Source organism: Rhipicephalus microplus, chromosome 1 (genome assembly GCF_043290135.1).
Source record: "Rhipicephalus microplus isolate Deutch F79 chromosome 1, USDA_Rmic, whole genome shotgun sequence".
NCBI classification, from domain to species: Eukaryota; Metazoa; Arthropoda; class Arachnida; order Ixodida; family Ixodidae; genus Rhipicephalus; species Rhipicephalus microplus.
In genome coordinates, this window is record NC_134700.1 from 291,089,596 (window position 1) to 291,111,152 (window position 21,557).

The window sequence follows — 21,557 nt, forward strand, 5'->3', positions numbered from 1 at the left end:
ACGAGATTAGGAAGTTTACGGGTATAAAGTGGCAGCAGCAAGCACAGGACCAAGTCAACTGGCGGAATATGGGAGAGACTTTTGTCCTGTAGCGGGCGTAGTCAGGCTTATGATAGAGAAGATGACTGCGGCTATTCTCACTCGCGTACACCCTGTCGAGAGAATTCGTATGACATTTACGTCAGAGTACTACTCTCGAAGGCTATTCCCTCAAAGCCATACTCTCGACAGCAGTCGACTCGCTGCTTGACGGAGTAGAAAACGATGTTGTTTCGCGCTTCTGTGGCCTGTATACTCTCGCTTCCTGTTGTGCATCGCTACGCTGAGCATCCAGTGTAAATACATTGTTTCTTTTTTAACTAATGCTATGTGTAGTTTAAGAACAAGACTAATAAAGCATGAAGGACAATAAGGCAAAGGGAAGTGTAGGATATGTCTTTAGTAGCAAACGTAACGCGAAAAAGAAATATGGACAAAAAGATAACTTGCCGTGGGCGGAGACTGAACCTGTGATCTTCGAATAACGTGTCCGATGCTCCACCAACTGAGCTGCCTTGTAGCCATGATGGCACTCGCCATCATGGCTACAAGGCAGCTCAGTTGGTATTATTGTGGACCTACTGGTATCATTGTGGACCTGTACTTTTCTTAGCATTATTGTCTATTATTTATCATTATTGTTTTGTCTAACGAAAAAATAAGACAAGCCCTAATTTCCATTTTCTCGGTATTCCGCGTACTAGTCTCTTCACGTCGTCGCACTGAATCTTTGAAGTGTCTTTATACTCTTATTCACTGTTCAACTTTTCGATTAACTAAACAATCCACATCCACGAGACAACAAGATGAGCTGAAAATGCGTCCGTTCACCACCACGCTGATGCGTTTCAGTAGGCTTCTTTCACATGATCCATAGATCTATAACATTCTTTGATGATCGCGTGAAATATTTTATCACTTGCAAAATTTCTACTGTGGTTTGATAACAAGTGATATTCACGTTCAGTGCTTCTATTGATTTGTAATTTTTCGTACTTGCTATTTCCTATTCCTTAGCAGACCCATTGAGGACGGCGTATGTTGGAACAAATAAATAAATAAATAAATTCAAGGAATGTGCCAAGATGGCGACTGTTTAGCGATCCAAACCACATCTGGCTCCTTCTCTGTAGCCGCATTACGGTGGCTGTTCAGTATTAGCACTGCAAGGTGGCCCTTCGTTACACAGTCGCCACTATTACTAGACAATGTGTGGCAAATCCACGCAGAAAAGAAAAAAAAACATTGATGTTACGGCTTTTAGACAAGAACCAAATAAGCGCAGCAAGGCTCTATTTATTACACATGACGAGTGAAGTGGCTTCTAAGTGACGTAGTGTGGACACTGCAGTGTATATACAGAAATGTATAATAGGATAAATGACATGTCAGCAAAAGAAATTTGTAACGCATTTTTCAGTGAACTGGGAGCGCGGGAGGAACACAGACACGAAGCAAATAGGAGGCACACGGCACGGGTGCTCGTACTGTCTGCCTCCTTTTTGCTTCGTGTCTGTGTGCCTCTTGTGCTCCCAGTTCGCTGAACAATTATGAATTACAAACTATAGCCCACCTTTCCATCTTATTAAAATTCATGATCGCACGTACACGCACAGACACACACAAACATACAGGCAGGCGAACACCCGCACACAGACATGCACACACATGCGTACGGACACGCATGCATGTGCGCACGTGAACACTCCCGCATGCACGTGAACACACGCACACACACAACCTTGCACACACATACCCACATGTATGCATACGCGCGTCACATGCACGCACAAACATACATACACATACCCTCATGCACACACACGCTCATACACAAACACACCCGTGCACTCGTTTCGAGTACTTTTTTGATAACTGCGTGCGCTAGCAACGCAATATGAACCCCTCGCATTCGCAAAACAACGTTCTACACGTCTTCGCAGTGCTTTATAAAGAAAAGCAATATGAATAGGGCAGCTGCTACTGACACAAATCGCGGTACCGCTGTTCTGAATGAAAGATAGCGCTATGCACTTTCAGCATGCCGCTTTCGACCTTCTTTCGAGTTTGACAACTGCTGGTATAAAGCAGCAACAGTTCTGTTTGCGTTTCGTGAAGTCCTGCTTTGATTTGTGCGGGCAATAAAGCCTCCAAGGATGACGTTCTCGCAGAATGCCCCGTTCTGTCTTACGTGACGTATTGCGGATCGAAAGTTGTGAACCATATAGCGTGCAACGCCCACATTGCCTGTCGCACGTGCCATACGCTCAATTTCACTCATATGTTTTATTTTTGTGCAGAGGAGTCTTTTAAATTTCAGAAAATTGACCCAGTGCGATGGAGGAGGAGGAGGAAAAGAAAAACGGGGAGCTTCCACACAATGGCATGAAAAAGACACCTAGAATGGCGGCTCCAAACGACATCGAGGAAATTCAAGAAGAAAAAAATTGCTTCGTGGCTTTTTACATTTTATTCAGCAAAATGAATCAGTCTAGAATGGCTCCTGTAAGGGAAACCATTCGATGTAACTATCCGATGAGTTGTGATCCCGATTGCGTGCACTACTTTGGAGTTTCTCGGAGGACTTTTTGGCTGTACGGTTGTGCCCCCGCGATCTTCGACGAGAGCGTAACTCCCGCCGACTGGTTTGCCCTCCATGGTCTCCTGACAGCGTGAAGCTCTTGCCGAATGGTGCCCTGTCTTTAAACTTTTTCGACCGGCTCCCAAATTTCCTATCCCCTCCTTCTTTTCCCGTCGCTTGCCTTCTTTATCTCTTCACCTATTTTCTTCTATTCCCTTTATCTCCCCCACCCGTACAAGGTACTGCGCCGTGTCAACCAAGAGACAGACAGATATCAGGTGTCTTTTTCCTCTTCCCAATAACCCTCACCAGCACTTTGTTCTTAATAGCCGTGTGAACAAGCGGCTAAAAATGAGCAAATAGAGTCTACGGAAATTTCGACCATATGGCGTTCTTTAAGACGCAGTGACATCACACAGTAGATCTGCCTCTAGCATTTCGACTTCATCGAACTGCTACCGTCTCCGCCGGGATAAGCAAGAGCAAAATGCATTTAGGTTTCAGTGAAGGAAACCTCAGGCCTAATAAACGCAACTTCATTTAAATTCATTTTGCGTTTTACTGTTTCATATGATCACTTCGTTGAAGGCACTACCACGTACTACGATCATTCGACATGGCACTTTTCGCGAGCCACGTCAGAATTACCTTAATTTTTTGTTGGAATAAAACACAACCGAAAGTAACTCGCGCTATATTACTAGTCTCAGGTGTCATTTTATATTTGCAAAAAACAGCACGAACGACTTCGCAATAAATATATGCGTAAATGCAAGTACACGTTTAGTAAGAATTATTTCTATAAAACACATGTCAAACATTAGGAATTTATTTTATATATGTTTGCAGCATAATATCCAATACCTTGGATTGTTGCGTAACTTTGACATACTTGCCGACAGTTCATAAGAGGTGTCTTCATAGTTTTTCATGGATCGCTTCGACGCTTAGGTTGCTCTATCTGAGACATACAAGAAAAGCAGTTTGACACGAAGATGACAACTTTAAAGAGAAGTTCAATGCTCTAAAAAGGAATGTTGTTGGGGCCAACATATTGAAAAGTGAAGGTGCATTATTCAACGCAGTAAATTATTTTCTCAGCAGCATTTATGTGAGCGTGTCATTCGGCTGCCATAAAATGGTGAGGAGTTCAAGCGCGTGTGTGGAGTAGGGTGGGCTAAACTGTAATGTTAAAAGAAAGATAGGAGGAGGACGTAATAGAGAGGAAAACAAAAGAAACTTGACACAATTTGTCCTTGTCGACGGAACAAGAAAAAATCGCAGCATATTCACGGTGTGAATGAATATGAGAGGGGCAAAGCGTCTGTCCGTCTGTTTGTCTGTCCGTCCCTCTGCCCGTGTGTCTGTCAGTTTGTGCCTCTGTCTGTCTGTCTGTCCATGTGTCTACCTGACCAACGCCTCCTCTATTTAGATGCCTGCAGCGCGAGAACAAAAACAGCTGCCACATCCGTTCCCTCCTTCATTTCCGATTACAGTCGGTCTTTAGCGTCACCTGTGGCGGATGGTGCAACAACTCGACATTTTGCATGGCCTTCAAAATAGTCGTGTGTAGTTGCAGATCTTGAATAACTCTCGACTGACGCGGCCCTAGGGGCCACAAGTAAAAAAACGCCGTAATAATAGTGTCGGTCGCGAGCGCCACTGCGAGGCGTTTGCTCAAAACTGAGGGCAGGACGACTCCGCTGGCAACACGAGCCATTATCTTAATAAAGGAGGCGTTGGTCTGGCTGTCTATCCGTCCGTGTGTCTGTCTGTTCGTTTGTCTGTCTGTCTGTTCGTGTGTCTGTTTGTCTGTTCGTGGGTGCTATTCTAGACATTGTCGAATTCCGCCATGTTGTCAGATTCCGCCTTTTATCGACTCTAATTGGCCATGTTAGCTGCTACGACCTCTCTGATCGGCTTAAAATGTCGCCATTACGAAATTTGACAATATGGAGGAATGAGACAGTGTCCAGAATAGCAGCCCGTCTGTATGTACGTACGTATGTATGTATGTATGTATGTATGTATGTATGTATGTATGTATGTATGTATGTATGTATGTATGTATGTATGTACGTACGTACGTACGTATGTATGTATGTATGTATGTATGTATGTATGTATGTATGTATGTATGTATGTATGTATGTATGTATGTATGTATGTACGCACGCACGCACGCACGTATGTACGTATATATGTATGTATGTATGTATGTATGTATGTATGTATGTATGTATGTATGTATGTATGTATGTATGTATGTATGTATGTATGTATGTATGTATGTATGTCACTCACACTTGCGCCACCTGCTGGAGTGAGTCATAGAGCTAGGTGGTTACGAACCGGTCACAAAAGACATGCATGGACAGACGCACGGCTTTAGGAGCTTCGCCTCTAAATCTCCACTGAGATCGCGAACCCTGTCGGTGCTTGTGACGTCAAAGGCGTGACACTCAGAGCCTATAGAGAACATATCAATTTATGAGAACGACCCGAAATATCCAACAGAAGAAAGGGGCTTCGTCATGTCTTTTGTCCAACGAGACAGGAAGTATCTTGGGAATGTCTCTTTATTTTAAAGTAGAGGGTAAAATATTCATGCAATAAAAGAAGCAAAAAAGACAAATATAAACAGAGTGGCTTATATGAGCTGGATAAATGGTCCAGAAATATCATCGCGCTGGTCGTTCCTAAAGATGGCTCGTTATTCTTGTTGCTTGCGAGCGCAAACTATTTTGCCGAATCTCAAAACTGTGAGTATCAACTCGTACGTTTTTTAAGGATGAATACTCATACAAATATGTTCGCCAACTGCGTTACGGGATTTAACATTCTGTTAGAAGTAGTGCCTTGTTTTAAAATCATGAAACTAGCCACCACTGATTCTTGGAGAAAACAGTACAGTGCCCGACTGCTGATTCACTAATCACGGCTTCGAACCTCGCCAGGATAGTCACATTTCAATGAAGGCGAGATGCTCGAGGTTCGTAGACTGTGGGAGACTGCCCCATTTGCGCCTGAGCAGTCAGTCTATGACAAAGCCTGGCTGAGTTGTCAGCGTCCACGCTTATCCCCACGAGCATAGCCAGCAGCTTCCGGGTCACGCCCTGCCCCGAGCAATGACCACGGCTGGTTAGTAGCTTCTGAAGGAACGGCTTAACCCACTGTGAGGAATCGGCCATGAATCTTGCGGAAGTAGAATTTCTGAATTGAAAAGAAGACCCCACACCTCTGTGAGACAGCGTCGAGGCAAGCTTTTTTTTGTCCCATCATGGGTAGCCTAGTCGGGCCAACTAAACTTGCTGGTTTTTGTCGGTAGAGTTCATTCCTGCTTCTCCCCCTCATACAAAGTGAGCTTCGTACAGCACGAACTCAACATGGGGATACTAACGAACAGACACAGACAAGCGCTGACTAGCAACTCAGTTTTTATTAACACGAAAGAAAAATATATACGGAAAAACATACAAAATGAATGAAAACACGACAAGATTTCTTTCACACGACACGAGCGTACACGCAAAACTCGTAGTCATCTGTTCATTTTCTGCACGGTCCCTCTGGCGGCATTAACGTAATACGTAAATTTGAGTGCACGCATTTGCGGAGAGCTCCATTGCGCCATGCCTCATAATCGTATCGGTCTCGGTGCGTGACACTCCACATATTATTATTATTATTATTATTATTATTATTATTATTATTATTATTATTATTATTATTATTATTATTATTATTATTATTATTATTATTATTATTATTATTATTATTATTATTATTATTATTATTATTATTATTATTATTAATAAACCATACAGCCTGAGCTGATTGCCAGAATGCTGATAACGCATTCGAAGTGGTCATCCCGCGTGCTGTTAGTCGGTAACAAAAAGTTCTCGATTCGGGTTTATGTCTCTGTCATTCTCTCTTTTGACTTAGTCTTTCTCGACCACTGCGCCCAATGACCACGGCGTTGCACCGCGGAGGCCGACTTCGAAGGCAAGCCTTCCCCGCTCTTGGCTGAGCCCACAATTTTGTAACGGGTACGCACAAATTCTGTCTACGCGAAAACTCCAGTGCTCACTGCAGAACTACGTATAGTCACAAAAGATTCCCGCGAGTACCTCACCACACAATAGCACATGCTCGTACCATGGTTCTGACTCATTTAAACCCGGCACTTAAAGGATTCGCTGAGTCGTTGCCTTTTCCTAATGAACTCTGACTATAAAACTCTCGGGCACCTCAAACCCTCGGCAAACGCTTCCGCAAACTATAAACAGGTACATCAGTGAAGGAGTTTCGTATGTTGCCGTGTCGGCATGCACCTGTTAATTCCACGTGTTAGTTGCTCCATTTCGCCGTTCTTCAATTCTCGAGAATTCCCTAGCATTGCCCGTGTTCCCACCAGACGACGGGAAAGAGGACGCTCGAAAAGTACCTGATATGCTTTTTATATTTTCTCCTTCCCGAAAATAGCTTTTTAAGTTTCAAATGTCTGCTACTCAGTTTGCATTTGCCCCAATGCTTTTAGCTAACGATAATGTAACTGCACAAAAAAAAACGGACGGAAACAAGCAAGAAAAGAAAACTGTCATTGTCTGTCCTTTCCTTTCTTGTTCCCATCCGTTCATTGCGCAATTACATTATAGATCATTACCATCTCATCAAAAGTACCATTCTTCTGAAGATTTAGGGACACCAAACGATTACTTGAATGCCTATTTGTTCCCGTTTTTTTTGTAACGTAAAGTTGAACATCATCTTCCGCGGGAAAAGAGCTTTGCTATGGTACACTTTGGAAATAAGCATATAGGATTAGTTATTTTAGTGATAGCCGTGAAACCTTTGTTAGGGCACTTTTCTGCTGCAGCCGTTTGCAGAATACACGACGTTACTTCCGGGACACGGTTCCGCGTGAGCTAGGCTCCCGACTGCTTGCCGAGACTACCAGGAACGTAAAGGAAGAGCTGAAGCTTAGCTCAAAGAAAGCTGGGCTTTATGAGCACTCGACCGAAAAGAAGGAAGAACATGAAGGGTAGCGACTTTGAGCTTAGGTTTTTGCTTTTACGCCGCTTCCCTACGCCCGGCCGCAAGCAGTATGTGACGCTTTTCTTTAGCGGGCTTGTGTTACTCGCGTTATGTCGATGATGATCACATTAGAGGTACGGAGATGGAGGCAAGCTGCTTACTTGGCGAAATTCCTTTCATAGCAATGTACGCGACGGTCTATTTCATGGAACAGCAACCACTAGAGCGGGCTATATGCGTGGACGAATCCGAAAGACCTTTTTCTGTGTGCTGCTCAAGAGCGACAACAGGAGCCGTTCACGTCGTATACGTATACGTCTTAGGAGATGTATAACAGCCACTGCTTTGAAAGATGACTAAGTAAATGTTTGTGCAAACTTGGGTAGGCTTGGTGCCCTACTAAGACTTTGTGAGCGGTACTAGTGATTTTGCAAAGCCCTGCCTTCATTCTTAAAGAAGCGATCTGCAAGCCTTGCGGCGCACATAGGAGTAGTCTGGCGGGTGAAGGCATTCAAAATTTCGGATGCGAGGCAACTAATCTTGTGGCGTTCGCATTTGCTTAGAAAGTTTGAAACTATTTCGAAATAGCCTGCAACGCTAAATGCTTACTAAACCTATTGGATCCTACTCGTGCTGTATAGCTGCCGTACAATTGGCATATAACTAAACGGTTATGCATATTCCTTCATTGAAAGGGGCCAGACATGGCTAGCCAGCTGACACATCTTATCGTAACGAATAAAGTCACAAACACAAGAAATACACCTAGCTTTTTGTGTAGCAATGGAGAAAAAATGTTGGAGAACTTGCGCTGAAGGTGCAATGCGATAAAAAAAAAGCGGAGGTCTGGTTGCTGCTCTTGCGCTAATTATTAAACATTTTTTATCTTTTTGCTTTCTTTCCTTTTTCCCCTCTCTCTCTGTATTTCTCGCTACCTTTTTTAGTCGCTTTCTCTAGTTCTCTGACACTTTCCGTATGTTTCTATCATTATCTTCTTTCTCTTCCTGGCTTTCCTTCTGTTTCTCTTTTTTTTAAGGGAGGAAGAAAAAAACTGTTTCTTGTACTCGGCATGTTAGTGGGCTGGGCTCCCGTCGAGTTATCAGCTAGAAGGTCTTGCCTCCTAGCGGATTCTTCAGCCCACTGGATAGTGAAAAATATTAACGTCTCATGCTTACGCCTGTTCATCTGTGTCCTGGCACGGTGCCAGGTGGCCGCCGAGGTGCGCCAACGGACGTCGGTCACGTCAGACTCTACAGCGCCCGAGCTTTGCTTGCGTAGCTTCGTTATGCCTAGCGGACATGCAAAGGCCTAAGTAATGCGAAGAAGAGGCTTGTACTCTGACTCTTCACGAACACTATGATGTGCCCGACAGTCCTCATACACTTCGATCCCGCCTTTTCCGGCAGCGGCTCAGACTGCGGGGTCTTCGGACATCTAGTACACGGTGTGCGCACGCCCCGCCGCGGTGGTCTAGTGGCTAAGGTACTCGGCTGCTGACCCGCAGGTCGCGGGTTCGATTCCCGGCTGCGGCGGCTGCATTTCCGATGGAGGCGGAAATGTTGTAGGCCCGTGTACTCAGATTTGGGTGCACGTTAAAGAACCCCAGGTGGTCGAAATTTCCGGAGCCCTCCACTACGGCGTCTCTCATAATCAATTGGTGGTTTTGGGATGTTAAACCCCACAAATCAATCAATCAATCACGGTGTGCGCATGCCCGTGCAAAGCCTCCTGTACCCCTTATACCCAACCCTACCCAAGAGGAGTGGGAGGTGACCCTGCTTGGCTGATCTAACCTTCATGCCCAAAAGGCTTCGGTTCGACAAGCCCAGGCAGCAGCTGTCGCCAATGGAGTCCCGAACTAGGGATCCCCACTTACTCGTTGTGGATGCCGTCCTCTTATGAGGCGGCCGCTGCATACCTTCTTTTTTGTTAAATAAATGTTTTTTACTAACACCACCCTCTCATGGAAGAAGGGAGACGCACGCATCGCTTTCGATTTTGACCAACCGCAATGGGCACAGGCATTCGCAGAACTCACTTTGAAATTTACAGTGTCCATAATTTTTTTTTGCGAGGCATCTCTTGCTCGGGCCTATGTCCTATGGCGTCGGCGGTGTCCGCACTCACACTGCGCATGCTCTGCTCTCCTTCTCCATATGCAGGCGTTGTGCTATACTCTCTCCACTTCTCTCTTGGCAGCTGCTTGCACTCGCTTTCTCTCTCTCTCCTCTAGACATCCCTCCCTGTGGTGTTAGCACCCCCAGTGCGCATGCGCGTCCCCTTCCCCTCTCTCCTTTTCTAAGCTCCCTCTCTCTCGCCTCACAACGCCGACGCAGGAAGCGTCTGCTGGCGAGTTTATCAATTAAAAAAAAACAATACGTGTGCTCGTGCTGCACAACCGTACACTGGCGCGGTAGAAGATTTCTCCGGTGCGTTGTTGAAGAATAAAAATGCTGATGAGTGTGGCGAGTTGGGCGTGTTGGTAAATATGCATAACTTTGAATTCTTAGTGCGAAAAATACGGAGACAAAGTGGAGACATAGACAACAAAAGTGCAAACATCATACCACGTGTATTTGGGAACACACATGAACATATATCAACTCAAATCACAGCAATCTCACGCCTTCTTGTCTTACAGATAAAATTCTACAAAAACATCATACACAAACAAGAAAACGCACAGGAAGCAACTAAACCAGTAAACGCGTATGCGTAACTGAAACGTAGAAAAAACTTTCAAAACACTCACAAAAACTTGAACAATGAATAAAAAAAATGAAACATCCGTTGCGCAAGCATATCCTGCTGAAACAAAGAAAGCAGGTTAAATAGGAACGAAAATCCCTTATCGCGAAAGAGTACAAACGGTCGACTCACGCATTTAGAGCCCTGTTTTCGGATGATACAGGCCTCAGTTATTTCATGGGTTATTAGCTCTCTGTGACGAAATAGCCCAGCGGTTTGTTGAAGCAGTGGACTGCAGACACACTGACGGCAATGTAATGTCAAGTGGGACGGCGGCGTACCTTTCAATGAGCTCTGGTGCTCGCGTAGACAAATATTAGAACATCTCCTAGTTTGACCCACCTAAACGAGACCGCACATACCACTCCTTTTACACAAGACAGGAAACGAATGTCATATGTCTTATGGTACACTCGCCTTTTTCACCAAATTATTCACTCTTACGGTACTGCAGCCTCGGGATAATTCCCTTCAGCTCACGTTTGGCTGAAAACACCAAGTTGACACCAAAGCATGCCGCTACTCTCTTGAACCGGTGGGGCACTTCGTGATTTTTAGTCACCTCCAGAGCCGGACTAGAGGAATGGCAGGCGTGCACTAACCCGCGCAAGTTATTCATAAATAAGAAAGTTGTTTCTGATGAAATAACCTACAGAGATGAGTATAGGTGACTTTATCTCCAATAAAATTTGCCTTTAAATTGACGCTTACTAAAAAAACTTGTGACAGAAAAAAACGCTCTTGGAGCGCTATCTGACCAAAAAAAGGTTACCACGTTAAACTCGCTGGGCGTAACCACCTTGGTTTTAGTAAGGTTTAGCCAGGGTTGGGCCGCAGTGCCATAAACTAAAGCGGCGGCGAGAGGTGGGAACTAGACACGAATAGCAGGCCGTAAGAGAAGGCGCGCGTGCAGCTCCTCTTGTCCGGCCGTGCCACTTCTCGTTTAGCCCTTTGCATGTCCACTGGATGGCGGTACTTCTAAATGATGAATTTACGATGAAAAAATGCGAGATGGCGGTACTTGGAGTGTACACTAGATGGACGGACGAATGGACAGACTCATGTACGGACGGACGGACGGATGGACGCAGGGACGAACACAGGGACGAACACAAGGACGAACACAGGGATGGATGCACGGACGGACACACGGGCGGACGGACGCATGGATGGACAGATGTACGCACGAACGGACGCACGGACAGATGGACGGACACACAGGCGATCGCACGAATGGTCGCACGGACGGACGAAAACACGAACCAATGGACGGGCGAAAACGCTGACGGACTGACGAATGCTTCGCCCCGCTCATCATCATGCACTCCGTTGATTGGCTGTGATTTTTTTTTCTCTCACAATAAAGTACCACAAAAACATCACACACAAACAAGAAATTGTTTAATCAGCACCTGAACCGGTAAACGCGGATGCGTAACTGATACGGAGAAAAAGCTTACAAAATACCTATAAAAAATCCCCCGAAAACGCGTTATTGTATTTTCTTGCAAAAAGAGATGTCATTTACGCTGTGGTGAACGTGCTCTGAAAATGCAATGTTTGAAATTTTGTAAGTTTGTTCTGATCAAAACGATGCAACATGTTTTTTTCCCCGAATTAGATAACGCAGTCTTCTGAGTACAATTCAAAAATTTTTGAGCAACAATGAAAGCGGTGGTTTTTAATATAGATTTTTCAATTAACCAATACTATTTTTATGTCTCGCGCAAAGAAAATCACTCCTTTGAAAAATACTAGACAAATGAAAATGTAGATTATGATTGCACACATAAGATACTATCAGTGCTTTAAATATGAACAATCTACGACGTTCCCAGAAGCAGAGATTGCGTCGTAACTATACGAGTGAGTTTTATTAGCTTGGCCCTTTTCGAGAATTTTAAACAATACCTATGTTGCCAGGGATTCGAAAAGATCAAGTGAACTATTTTATCGCTACTTCGTATTGTGCTAAGCAAGAAAATCTTTGTGATAAATAACTTGCGTCACTGTCTGCATCATCGTGAATTCACGAAAACGCACTTTTTGTAAAGTGGCCGTTGTTGTGCTTTGCGCCGTTTATAACTATATATGAAGCAACACCGACTCGCCCAACTGTCAGTGCTAATGGCCGTCGTCAACCGGCGATGCTTCTTTGTTTTTCCTTAATTTGAAACTTGTTTATTTGAAATCAAGATGCAATTTAGAGCTATTTGGGCATACGGGCATAATATAAAAAATGCGAAAAAAAACGAGGATATGAAGTATACCACGTTTTTTATCTTTTTTGGAGGTTTATTTCTTCATTTTACTGTACATAGGAAAAAAGAACAAAGCGAAAGCAAAGGCTGTAAATCCTGACGGAGACTTCTACTCTGAAATTCAGTCTTGTACACAACTTAGACGCAGATAAAAAACAACTTTTTTACACAAAGACTAACAATCAGCAAATTATAATCAGACAAATAAACGCCGCAAGTGTGAAAAAAGAGCAGAACAATATGCATAATAAAAGACAGAATACTATTCAACAAAAAACACCTTTGCAATCTGTAAAATATGTATAGCGATATGCAGAATAGGTGAGATCAAAAACACATTTGCAGACATATACATTTCTAAAGCAAACGACAGCATTGAAACTATACAGTTGCCAATTAGTACACATAAAGTAGTAACTAATTGAAACAATATATTAAACATATTCGATGCAATTAGGAAGGAGAATTCCTTTCAATGTATTTTTGGAAATTTTTCATTCAGGTCAACCCCATCTTCAAGTTTATTGAGGAGACTGGGTATTTGAGTCAGTATGTTGCGGATCATAAGTGGTCTTAGTTCTCGGTGTTCTTATGCCAGGTGTACAGAAGCAGCACTCAACATACCGAGAATAATGAAACATGGGATATAGTTTGTTATTTTTTATGTACAAAGGTAACCTGTAGTAATATATTTGGTTTGCTTGTAATAGGAAATATTTGGAAAATAACGGACGTGTGCTAATGTTTCGTGGGTGACCGTAGTATCCGTGGAAACGGCCTTCAACCTTTCATTCCATTTTCCCCAGCACTGGGTAGCCAGCCGGTCTGAGAGCTGGCTGGCCACCCTGTCATTCCGCTTGTTTCTCTCTTCCACCCCCTCTTTGCTCAACCAATAAATGCCGGATGCCGAAGAAGCTTTGTCAAGCTTAAAGAAATTCGCTGTCGAATCTAAAACTACTTAAAGAAATTACAAAGATTGCCATACTGAAAATCAGTGCTACGGACGGTAAGGTCCAAGCAATATCTTCGCAATGTTAACTACAGATTCTCGCACAAATTCGCAAAAGAAGCGCAGGGTTCAGTAGATGCCAGTTCAGCTTTTTCGGTATTTTTGGCCACGCCAGCATCCAGTAGGGCCCAGCGACTGACAGACTCGAACTATGCTGCAGAAAGCATTGGTAAGTGTTCCATCAAGCCCGGAGCTGTTTCCTTTCGTCAGCTGAACATACACTTCGTTAGCAGCTTTGTGTAGGCAACGTACGAATGGCCCCAGCTGCTTCACTGGGTTGTGCTTTTCTATACGGAAACGGCTACAACTCATACAAGTGTGCTGACAAGCAGGGCCGGATTTATTGTTGTTGATTTTCTCTCGATTTCCTTCATGCAGTATTGGTTGTTTGCAAGACGGGTGGAGCTCATGTTCCACCAGTCGGCTCATTGATGTGCTTCTCAAAGCTCTGCAGAGTTCTGTAGATAGGGTCGTGTGTTCAGTTAGTTTGGATATGATAAGAATGCACGACCACGTCCTTTGGTGCAGGGTATGCCAATGCATTCATTGAAGCCTGCGATAGTTTGCTGAGGTGGCAAGTGCATTCATCAATGTCTAGCGCCCGATTACAAAATAGCTCATGATGGCTGTTGTGAAGTCGATGCTGTGCTAGCGTGGTATGAATCAGAGGCGCGGTTTCACGCTAAAAGTGACTTTTTCTAAAGCCATGTAGATGTCGTTCAGAACGTTAATTTGACACTCCCACAAAACGAAATGAGATTAATTTGACGACACTAAACAATATATTAAAAACAGAAGAAGTACTAGTAGCAAGAAAACACTGTACTGAGCGAAAACGTTTTTTTTTACTCTTCTAGGCAATTTCCTCCAGTAACGTGGCTACGTAACCTAAAGCTTCAACCGATTGTGCCTCAAGATGACCTTGATGAATGAACCTTTTATAGCTATATTTTTGTGAAATATACAAACTGACACCATTATTTCGAAAGTTGTTGTACACGACTCATTTTTTATTTATTCATAGAAGGAATATACAGCCTACTTTAATAACAGTGACAAAGCGGAGTAACGCCGAATTATCCGAAGCGGGGGGGCTTGCTGCGCTCGCTATATCGTCCGCATTGAATCAGCTTCTGTAGAGGAGGAGAAGGAGGAGGCGGAGGAGGAATAGCAGCTTGTGCGTTGCTAGTGGATAAAGTTTTGTGAGATATGCCGGAGATCACCCCATTCACTTTTACCATTTTAAATTATGATAAAACGCCTTCCGCAGTGGTATTGCTAGATGTTAAAGAACAGGTATAGAAAAGAAACGAAAGAAAAACACAGGTTCTGTCACGCTGGTTTAATGAATGTGAAACTGAAGGCCTTTTATTTTCATTTATCAAACGCAATAAATAAATAAGGTTATCGAAATTTATAGCATGGCTAGAAAAACTACATTTTGGTTGGCACAGCAGTGAAAGAAAAGCGGCTGCCGAGTTTTTTCACGGGCTTGTATAGATTGACTGATCCGCAGATTAAAGCTTGTTATGGAGACCAAACAAGTTGTAGCACTGTCTTTGATGTCGCTTGGGCGGCTTCTAGCATTGGTATAGGCCACTATTTTTACAATATATTGTGCGTACTTTATTTAAGTGCCAATAAGAAGTCATTCTGATAAATGGTATTGAATAAACGGCAAGTTGAAAATGAAGCTTGTTCATTATAATTTTGTAAGTAGAACTGAGAACCACATTTCCGAAAAACACCAGTGTTCTCTAAGTGTTTTTTTTTTTCGATCATAGTGCCGTTTTTTTAACCCACAGTTCAACTTTAGTTGTTCGAAGGGAAATGCATCATTGTTTTTTTTCGCAATGTGCCTTTCCAAATTAGAAAAAGAAGAAAAAATCTCAGTACATCGACGGAGTGAATGATGATGAGTGGGACGAAGCGTCGCAGGGTTTTATCAGTAAACCGTGAATCGTCTGTCTGTCTGTCTGGTCTGTCTGTCTGTCTGTCCGTCCGTCCGTCCGTCCGTCCGTCCATCTGTCTGTCTGTCTGTCTGTCTGTCTGTCTGTCTGTCTGTCTGTCTGTCTGTCTGTCTGTCTGTCTGTCTGTCTGTCTGTCTGTCTGTCTGTCTGTCTGTCTTCTTGGAACAGACTAATGCACGGATAAACGCTTCGCCCAACTCATTATTCACTCCGTGGATATGCTGCGAAAACCGCTAACGCCATCTAATCATATTATTCCCAAGGACATATACGCACAACGCCATCTATAGAGCAACTCATAATCTGGAGGTTGCTACATATTACTAGTAGTAGTAGTAGTAGTAGTAGTAGTAGTAGTAGTAGTAGTAGTAGTAGTAGTATAGCACTACTACTACTACTACTCATTATGCACTAGTAGTACTACTCATCATCATTGTAGTAGTAGTAGTACAAGGGAGGTAACGACCAGCGGTGTAAGAAGTTTCGCCCCTAAAAAATAAACAGAAAGAAATTGAACTTGAGGCGAAGGCCATGCTAGGTATTTCGGTGACTACAACGTCATCACATGCCGGAAATATATTACGACATTATCTACATTCATTTCACGCCAGAACGACTTCAGATGCTCCTACATCACCTCTGGTCCCTAAGTAGGTTTTTGATTTGTGCATTTTTCTTCGTCCTGCATTATATCTTCTTTGGAAGTTACTTCCCGTCTACTGCATTCGTTCTTCTCTATTTCCTGTTGTAGAGAATTATATCTACCTGAGGAAGGAGCCTTCAGTTTCTTGAGAAGCAACCGCCTGACATAAAATAGAGTAAGTGCAGTCACTACTGCTTCATGGTTTCGGTGCAATATGAGCCATCGAGATTAGGGAGGGGACCATGAAAACCAATTCATACTTTCGATTATTCCCGGGGCCTCAAAGGGAAGACCTGTTTCTCGTTGATTTCACTAAGTGAAAACAAAAAAAATTCTGAGTAGAAGAATTCCATTACCAGTTCTTATTTGCTGGCATTTGCCTTGGCGACCGAACGAGCACTCGGCTACAATTTCTCAGCATTCTCTCGGCATTGCCTTTGTTGAATATCATGCGAGTGTATGAGTGAGTGATTGATTGATTGATTGATTGATTGATTGATTGATTGAGCGAGTGGACTGCATTTGTTTGTGGGCAGTGATGAAGTCTAATACATATGGTCGTTGCATTTTATCAACCTAATATTTCAGCCTATAGCGGATAGCATTTTCAATGAAGGCGACAATGCGGTAGGCCCGTGTGCTCAGATTGGGGTGCACGTTCAAGAACCGCAGGTGGTCAAAATTTCCGGAGCACTCCACTACGGCATCTCTCATAGGCATATGGTGGTTTTGGGACATTGAACCCCACATATCAATCCAATGAAATCAGCTAACAGCAGATAGAGGATCTCAGAGAAGGTCTTGAGCATAAATGGCGAGAAGTCTCGTGGTTTAACGAACGATGCCATCGTCGAACCATTCCACCATACTATAGTACAGACAAGTGATTGGTTAATGTGATTGAATATTGATCCACCCAGATAACCATACTGCAAATATCATGCCCTTTAAGTATAAAAACAAGCAAGACGTTAACGATGCCTCTCTTTTACTTTTGGATATAGGAAACCAAATGATTGCAGTTCACCGTGACCCAAACAGACTCCTAGGAACACTTCGCTTAAGTTTTCTTTATTGCAAATAGAAACATGTGCAGATTCTACGGCAACAGTTCACTGGCCCTATTTCAGAATGAGGTAATAACTACGTGTACATTGTATTCATTCTTGATCACTGCGACAAAACATAGGTAACATATTGCATGCAAAGTAGCAATGATCTGTAGTATGACAACGTAATGTCTGGACGGCTAGGCGTTCCGCGGCAGTTTTGTGGGTCTGACGGACTCATCTATTTCAAGCAGTCATCGCTTTCGTTTGTCTACATGATTCGAAGAGAGGGCAGAACACTTGGAATAGAACTTTTCAAGAGCATTTATCTACAATTACCAATGCCGCAAGATTTGCTGTACATTTCTTACAAGATGTAATTTTTTCCACTGCGTAAATTGGGTCATACGTCAAGATCCTTTGCAATTGAATGTTTGGCTCTGAGGAAAACTTTCTTGCAATAAATCAAGGGTTAAACAAAATCAATACTGTTTTCTGTCAAGCGCAGGCATCGTTTCACATTGTTTCGCATCATGCAGGTAATTGTGCACCCTAGTTCAATTATCTCAATTCTTTCCTTTCTCTTTCGGGCTTTGGATGGCCTCGAGTTTGTCATGTTTGACTCAGACCTGCAGTTACCGTGGCAGAAGAAGACTGTTTTTACGTGTTTTAGGTGATTTTTATCCTCGCGTGTGTGCTCGAGGATCAATGAAGTACGTCATTGGCTACGACGAAGTTGCAAGACGGTTCCCGCTTATAATGATAGAGGAGCACGCCAAGTATAAAGGACGTAAAAGTAAATGAAAGTGAAGACCTATATGGTCCGTCAGATGATCGTGGTAGCACACTAGAAAAGAAACAAGAAAAGAAAGAGCAAGCCACTGTTTGCGAGTACATGGCTGAAGGTGTGGACAATGAATGGGTAGAAACGGGAGTGCCTGTGAACTAGGAAGTAACATGACTGACACCGTCACTTGAAATGACGTGAGCAGTTATTGCGGTGAGTGCCATTTTCGAGCAATGCATAAATATAGATTCGCAAGGGCGGACTTTCGCAAACACTGATTGTGAAATCTACCACTTGCGAAAGCGCTGGCGACGTAGACATCCGCATACCTGGCTAAAATACTTCGTTTGCACAAAATACTGCTGCCACGTGAAGTTTCACACGCTTGCTTCTTAGGTGAGTGAGGGAGTGATTGAGTGAGTGGTTAAAGAAAATAACTGGATAAATAAGGTTAGAGAACGATGATGCCAAAAGTTATGAAGTCAACTAATTGTAATGGCGAAATGCCTCACTGGGCATGTTGGTTTTGCGTGACTGCTTGAAATACGAGCCCGAAACATAGACAAGGACAACCTTAGAGCAGCGCAGGAAAATATCAAAACTTAAATTTTTATTTATACTTTATCACAACAAACTTAATGTGAATGCGCGTGCACTTATTCAGCCATTTTTGTCACGTACACCGAGAAATCGATATGCACATAATATACTTCCTTATCAAACGTGCACTAATCTTTTTTTTAAGTACTCTTTTTTTCCGCGAACCATTTCTGATTGGAATTCCCTGCCTGAAAATATTGTTTCTTCAAAATCTGCAAGTGCATTTGAAAGTGCTCTACTTATCGATTTGGAAATGCAGTAAACCAGAGAATGTTCATCGCTTTCACTTTTGCATTTCGTCGTTTTTTTTCACTACGTGGTTTATTGATGCAGTGTTACTTCATAATTTGCAAATACTGCATTTACGCACCCGACGTGTTCCGGAAAGAGTTCTTTTTTGTTTACTTTTACACTTCTTATAGTGTGCGTCACTCTCCTTAGAACTGTATTATTTGATTATCCTGACAGGCTGCGCTGGTAATACTTCTAGATATGCCGTAAGATTGTTTTGTTTCCCTTTTCTGTGAGCTTGTGTGCTTTACGGCTTCATTTGTGCTTGTATATTTGAAACTGTATATTTTCCCACCTGCATGGTCCTTTGTGACCGCAGTATACTGTAAATAAAAATAAAAAAGACACGAACAAGCACTTGTGCACGTCTTAGTTGTCCTTGCCTACGTTACGGACTCGTATTTCAAGCAACCAAGTTTAATGGCTTTTATTATGAAGCATGGTAACTTGAGCAAGTTGGTAGGACATAACTGAATGTAGGAACAGCGCAACCTAGAAGCAGTTACTTCGTAACTACGGAAGCGAAAAAACAAGGACAGAAAAGAGCGCGCCTTTCTGTCCTTGTTTTTATGCTCCGGTAGTTACGAAGTAACTACTTCTAGGTTGCGCTGTTCCTACATTAGGCTTTCATTAACCCGCTCGGTGTGCTTATTCCATCTCTTGATTGTTTTTGCCCACGTTACGAATTAGTATTTCAAGAAATCAAGTGATAATGTTCTTTGTTAACGATATTAGATATTAGGTAAGGTATCAGTGTGTTAGTTGCCATTGTCTACGTTACTTCCTCGCATTCTAAGCAATCAAGTTGTAATAACCTTTATTAACGCTCATGGTGAGTTTATTAATGCCCTGTTTTGCACTCTTTTCTTTATTATACTGTAACAATGCTACAGAACCTCAATATTATTGATGTCAAATTAATACTCCATCGCGTAAAGCAGAACAGAGGATGCAGCGTTTTATGTAAATGGGCTGAAGAAAAAGAAGCAGAGAACGGCGTTCTAAAATTCACAATATTAAGTAGATGACTCCCAAAGCGTGTTCCTCAAAAATACTCATTGAAAATTGTTACAGGAATAGCCCTCCATCGGAGTTCATTCTTAACGTTACTCTGTACCTTTTTGTTTCAGAGTCGATTGACACCGCACCTGGAAATCATGGCAGCAGCGGGGTTTCGTCCACTACAAGCTCCTTTAAGCGTACAGCGATGCATGCGCAATATCGTTCACCCGCAGAGAACTCAAATAGCCATGCACATGTACCGGTATGAATTGTAAAATAGACGGAAGACGAACAGCTCAATGTGCATCGTTCAATACCACCGGCAGGGCACAAAATGACGGCGACCCTTGGTCTCTCTAATCGAATGGATGATGATTTCCAAAATGGCACCATCACACTATTTATTAGCGCTAACGCCACCACTGACATCCTTTCTTCAGCGAGTGCTGAAGACATCCTGGGACCTCGCTATCACAAGCGATCCCGCATTGCTATTATCATTGTAATGATCGTGGCTTCAGTCATCGGCAACACGGTCGTCTGCTGGAAGCTCGTCATCAGGAGACGACGACAACGAATGCCCAAAGCCCGTGTGCTCTTCTTGAATCTGGCTATCTCAGATCTGATGGTAGCTTGCATCACCATGACGTCGCAAGTGGTGTGGGAGGTGATGGGCAGGCTGTGGATTGCTGGCGATGCTTTCTGTCGCCTTTTCAAGTTCCTACAGACGTTTGCACTCGTGTCGTCCACTTATATGCTCGTAGTGATCGCGCTTGACAGACACATCGCTATTGTTACTCCGCTGGCACCGAACCCGGACCCTTGGAAGTTGGCAGCTTTCACCTGGCTGGCATCGTGCTTGCCGTCCCTGCCGAACGTTTACGTGTTCCACGCCGTCCAGGTGGATCGTGGAAGGTGTTTCTGCGCGTCCATCTTCTACGACAGCAGCACGCCAATCTACCACCGACAGCTCTATATGGGATTCGTGTTCTTCATGGTGTTCGTGGTTCCGCTCGCACTATTGGTGACATTCTACACGGGCATTTTATGCACCATATGGAAGCACAGCTCCAGGAGTGACAAAGTGGGCCAGCAAACAGCCTCGTCGCTTCCGCTTGCCAAGGTTTGTGCCGCCAATATACAATGAATCACCGCATAGACCTGAGAACAACATAACCTGATATCTCAGTATGTGTTTCATATATATTTCTCCAAGTTCTTTTTGTTGCTACCATTTTGTTTTGTTTCTCTTGGCCGTTCGTACTAGAGCTACCAACTGACGCACGCCTGTTCTAGAAAACTGCCGTGAATATTCGGAAACCCTGTGCTACATCTCGGTTTTCACATACAGAGCAGCCCGAGCTCTTTTTTCAACGTGAAGCTTGGCACCAAGTGGGAGTTTAATGAATTCATTGACTCGGGTTCTCCATTCCGGCTCATACAAAAAGATCTGAGTGACATAATCTACATGACAGATCCACTCAGTGTTCGTGAAGTGAATGTGAAGAGGCACGCAGAACTTTGTTTATATAATACG

General features: G+C 43.4%; 1 protein-coding gene across 1 annotated transcript in view; it reads left to right on the plus strand.

Annotated features, from left to right (window-relative positions):
- The window catches only part of LOC119159397 (cephalotocin receptor 2), a 42,532-nt gene that overhangs the window by 14,249 nt on the left and 6,726 nt on the right, over positions 1 to 21,557 (plus strand). Inside the window, exon 2 of the mRNA XM_037412138.2 lies at positions 20,149 to 21,143. Coding sequence (XP_037268035.2) covers positions 20,355 to 21,143 — 789 coding nt within the window. The 5' untranslated portion in view covers positions 20,149 to 20,354. The remainder of the gene's footprint in view (positions 1 to 20,148; positions 21,144 to 21,557) is intronic.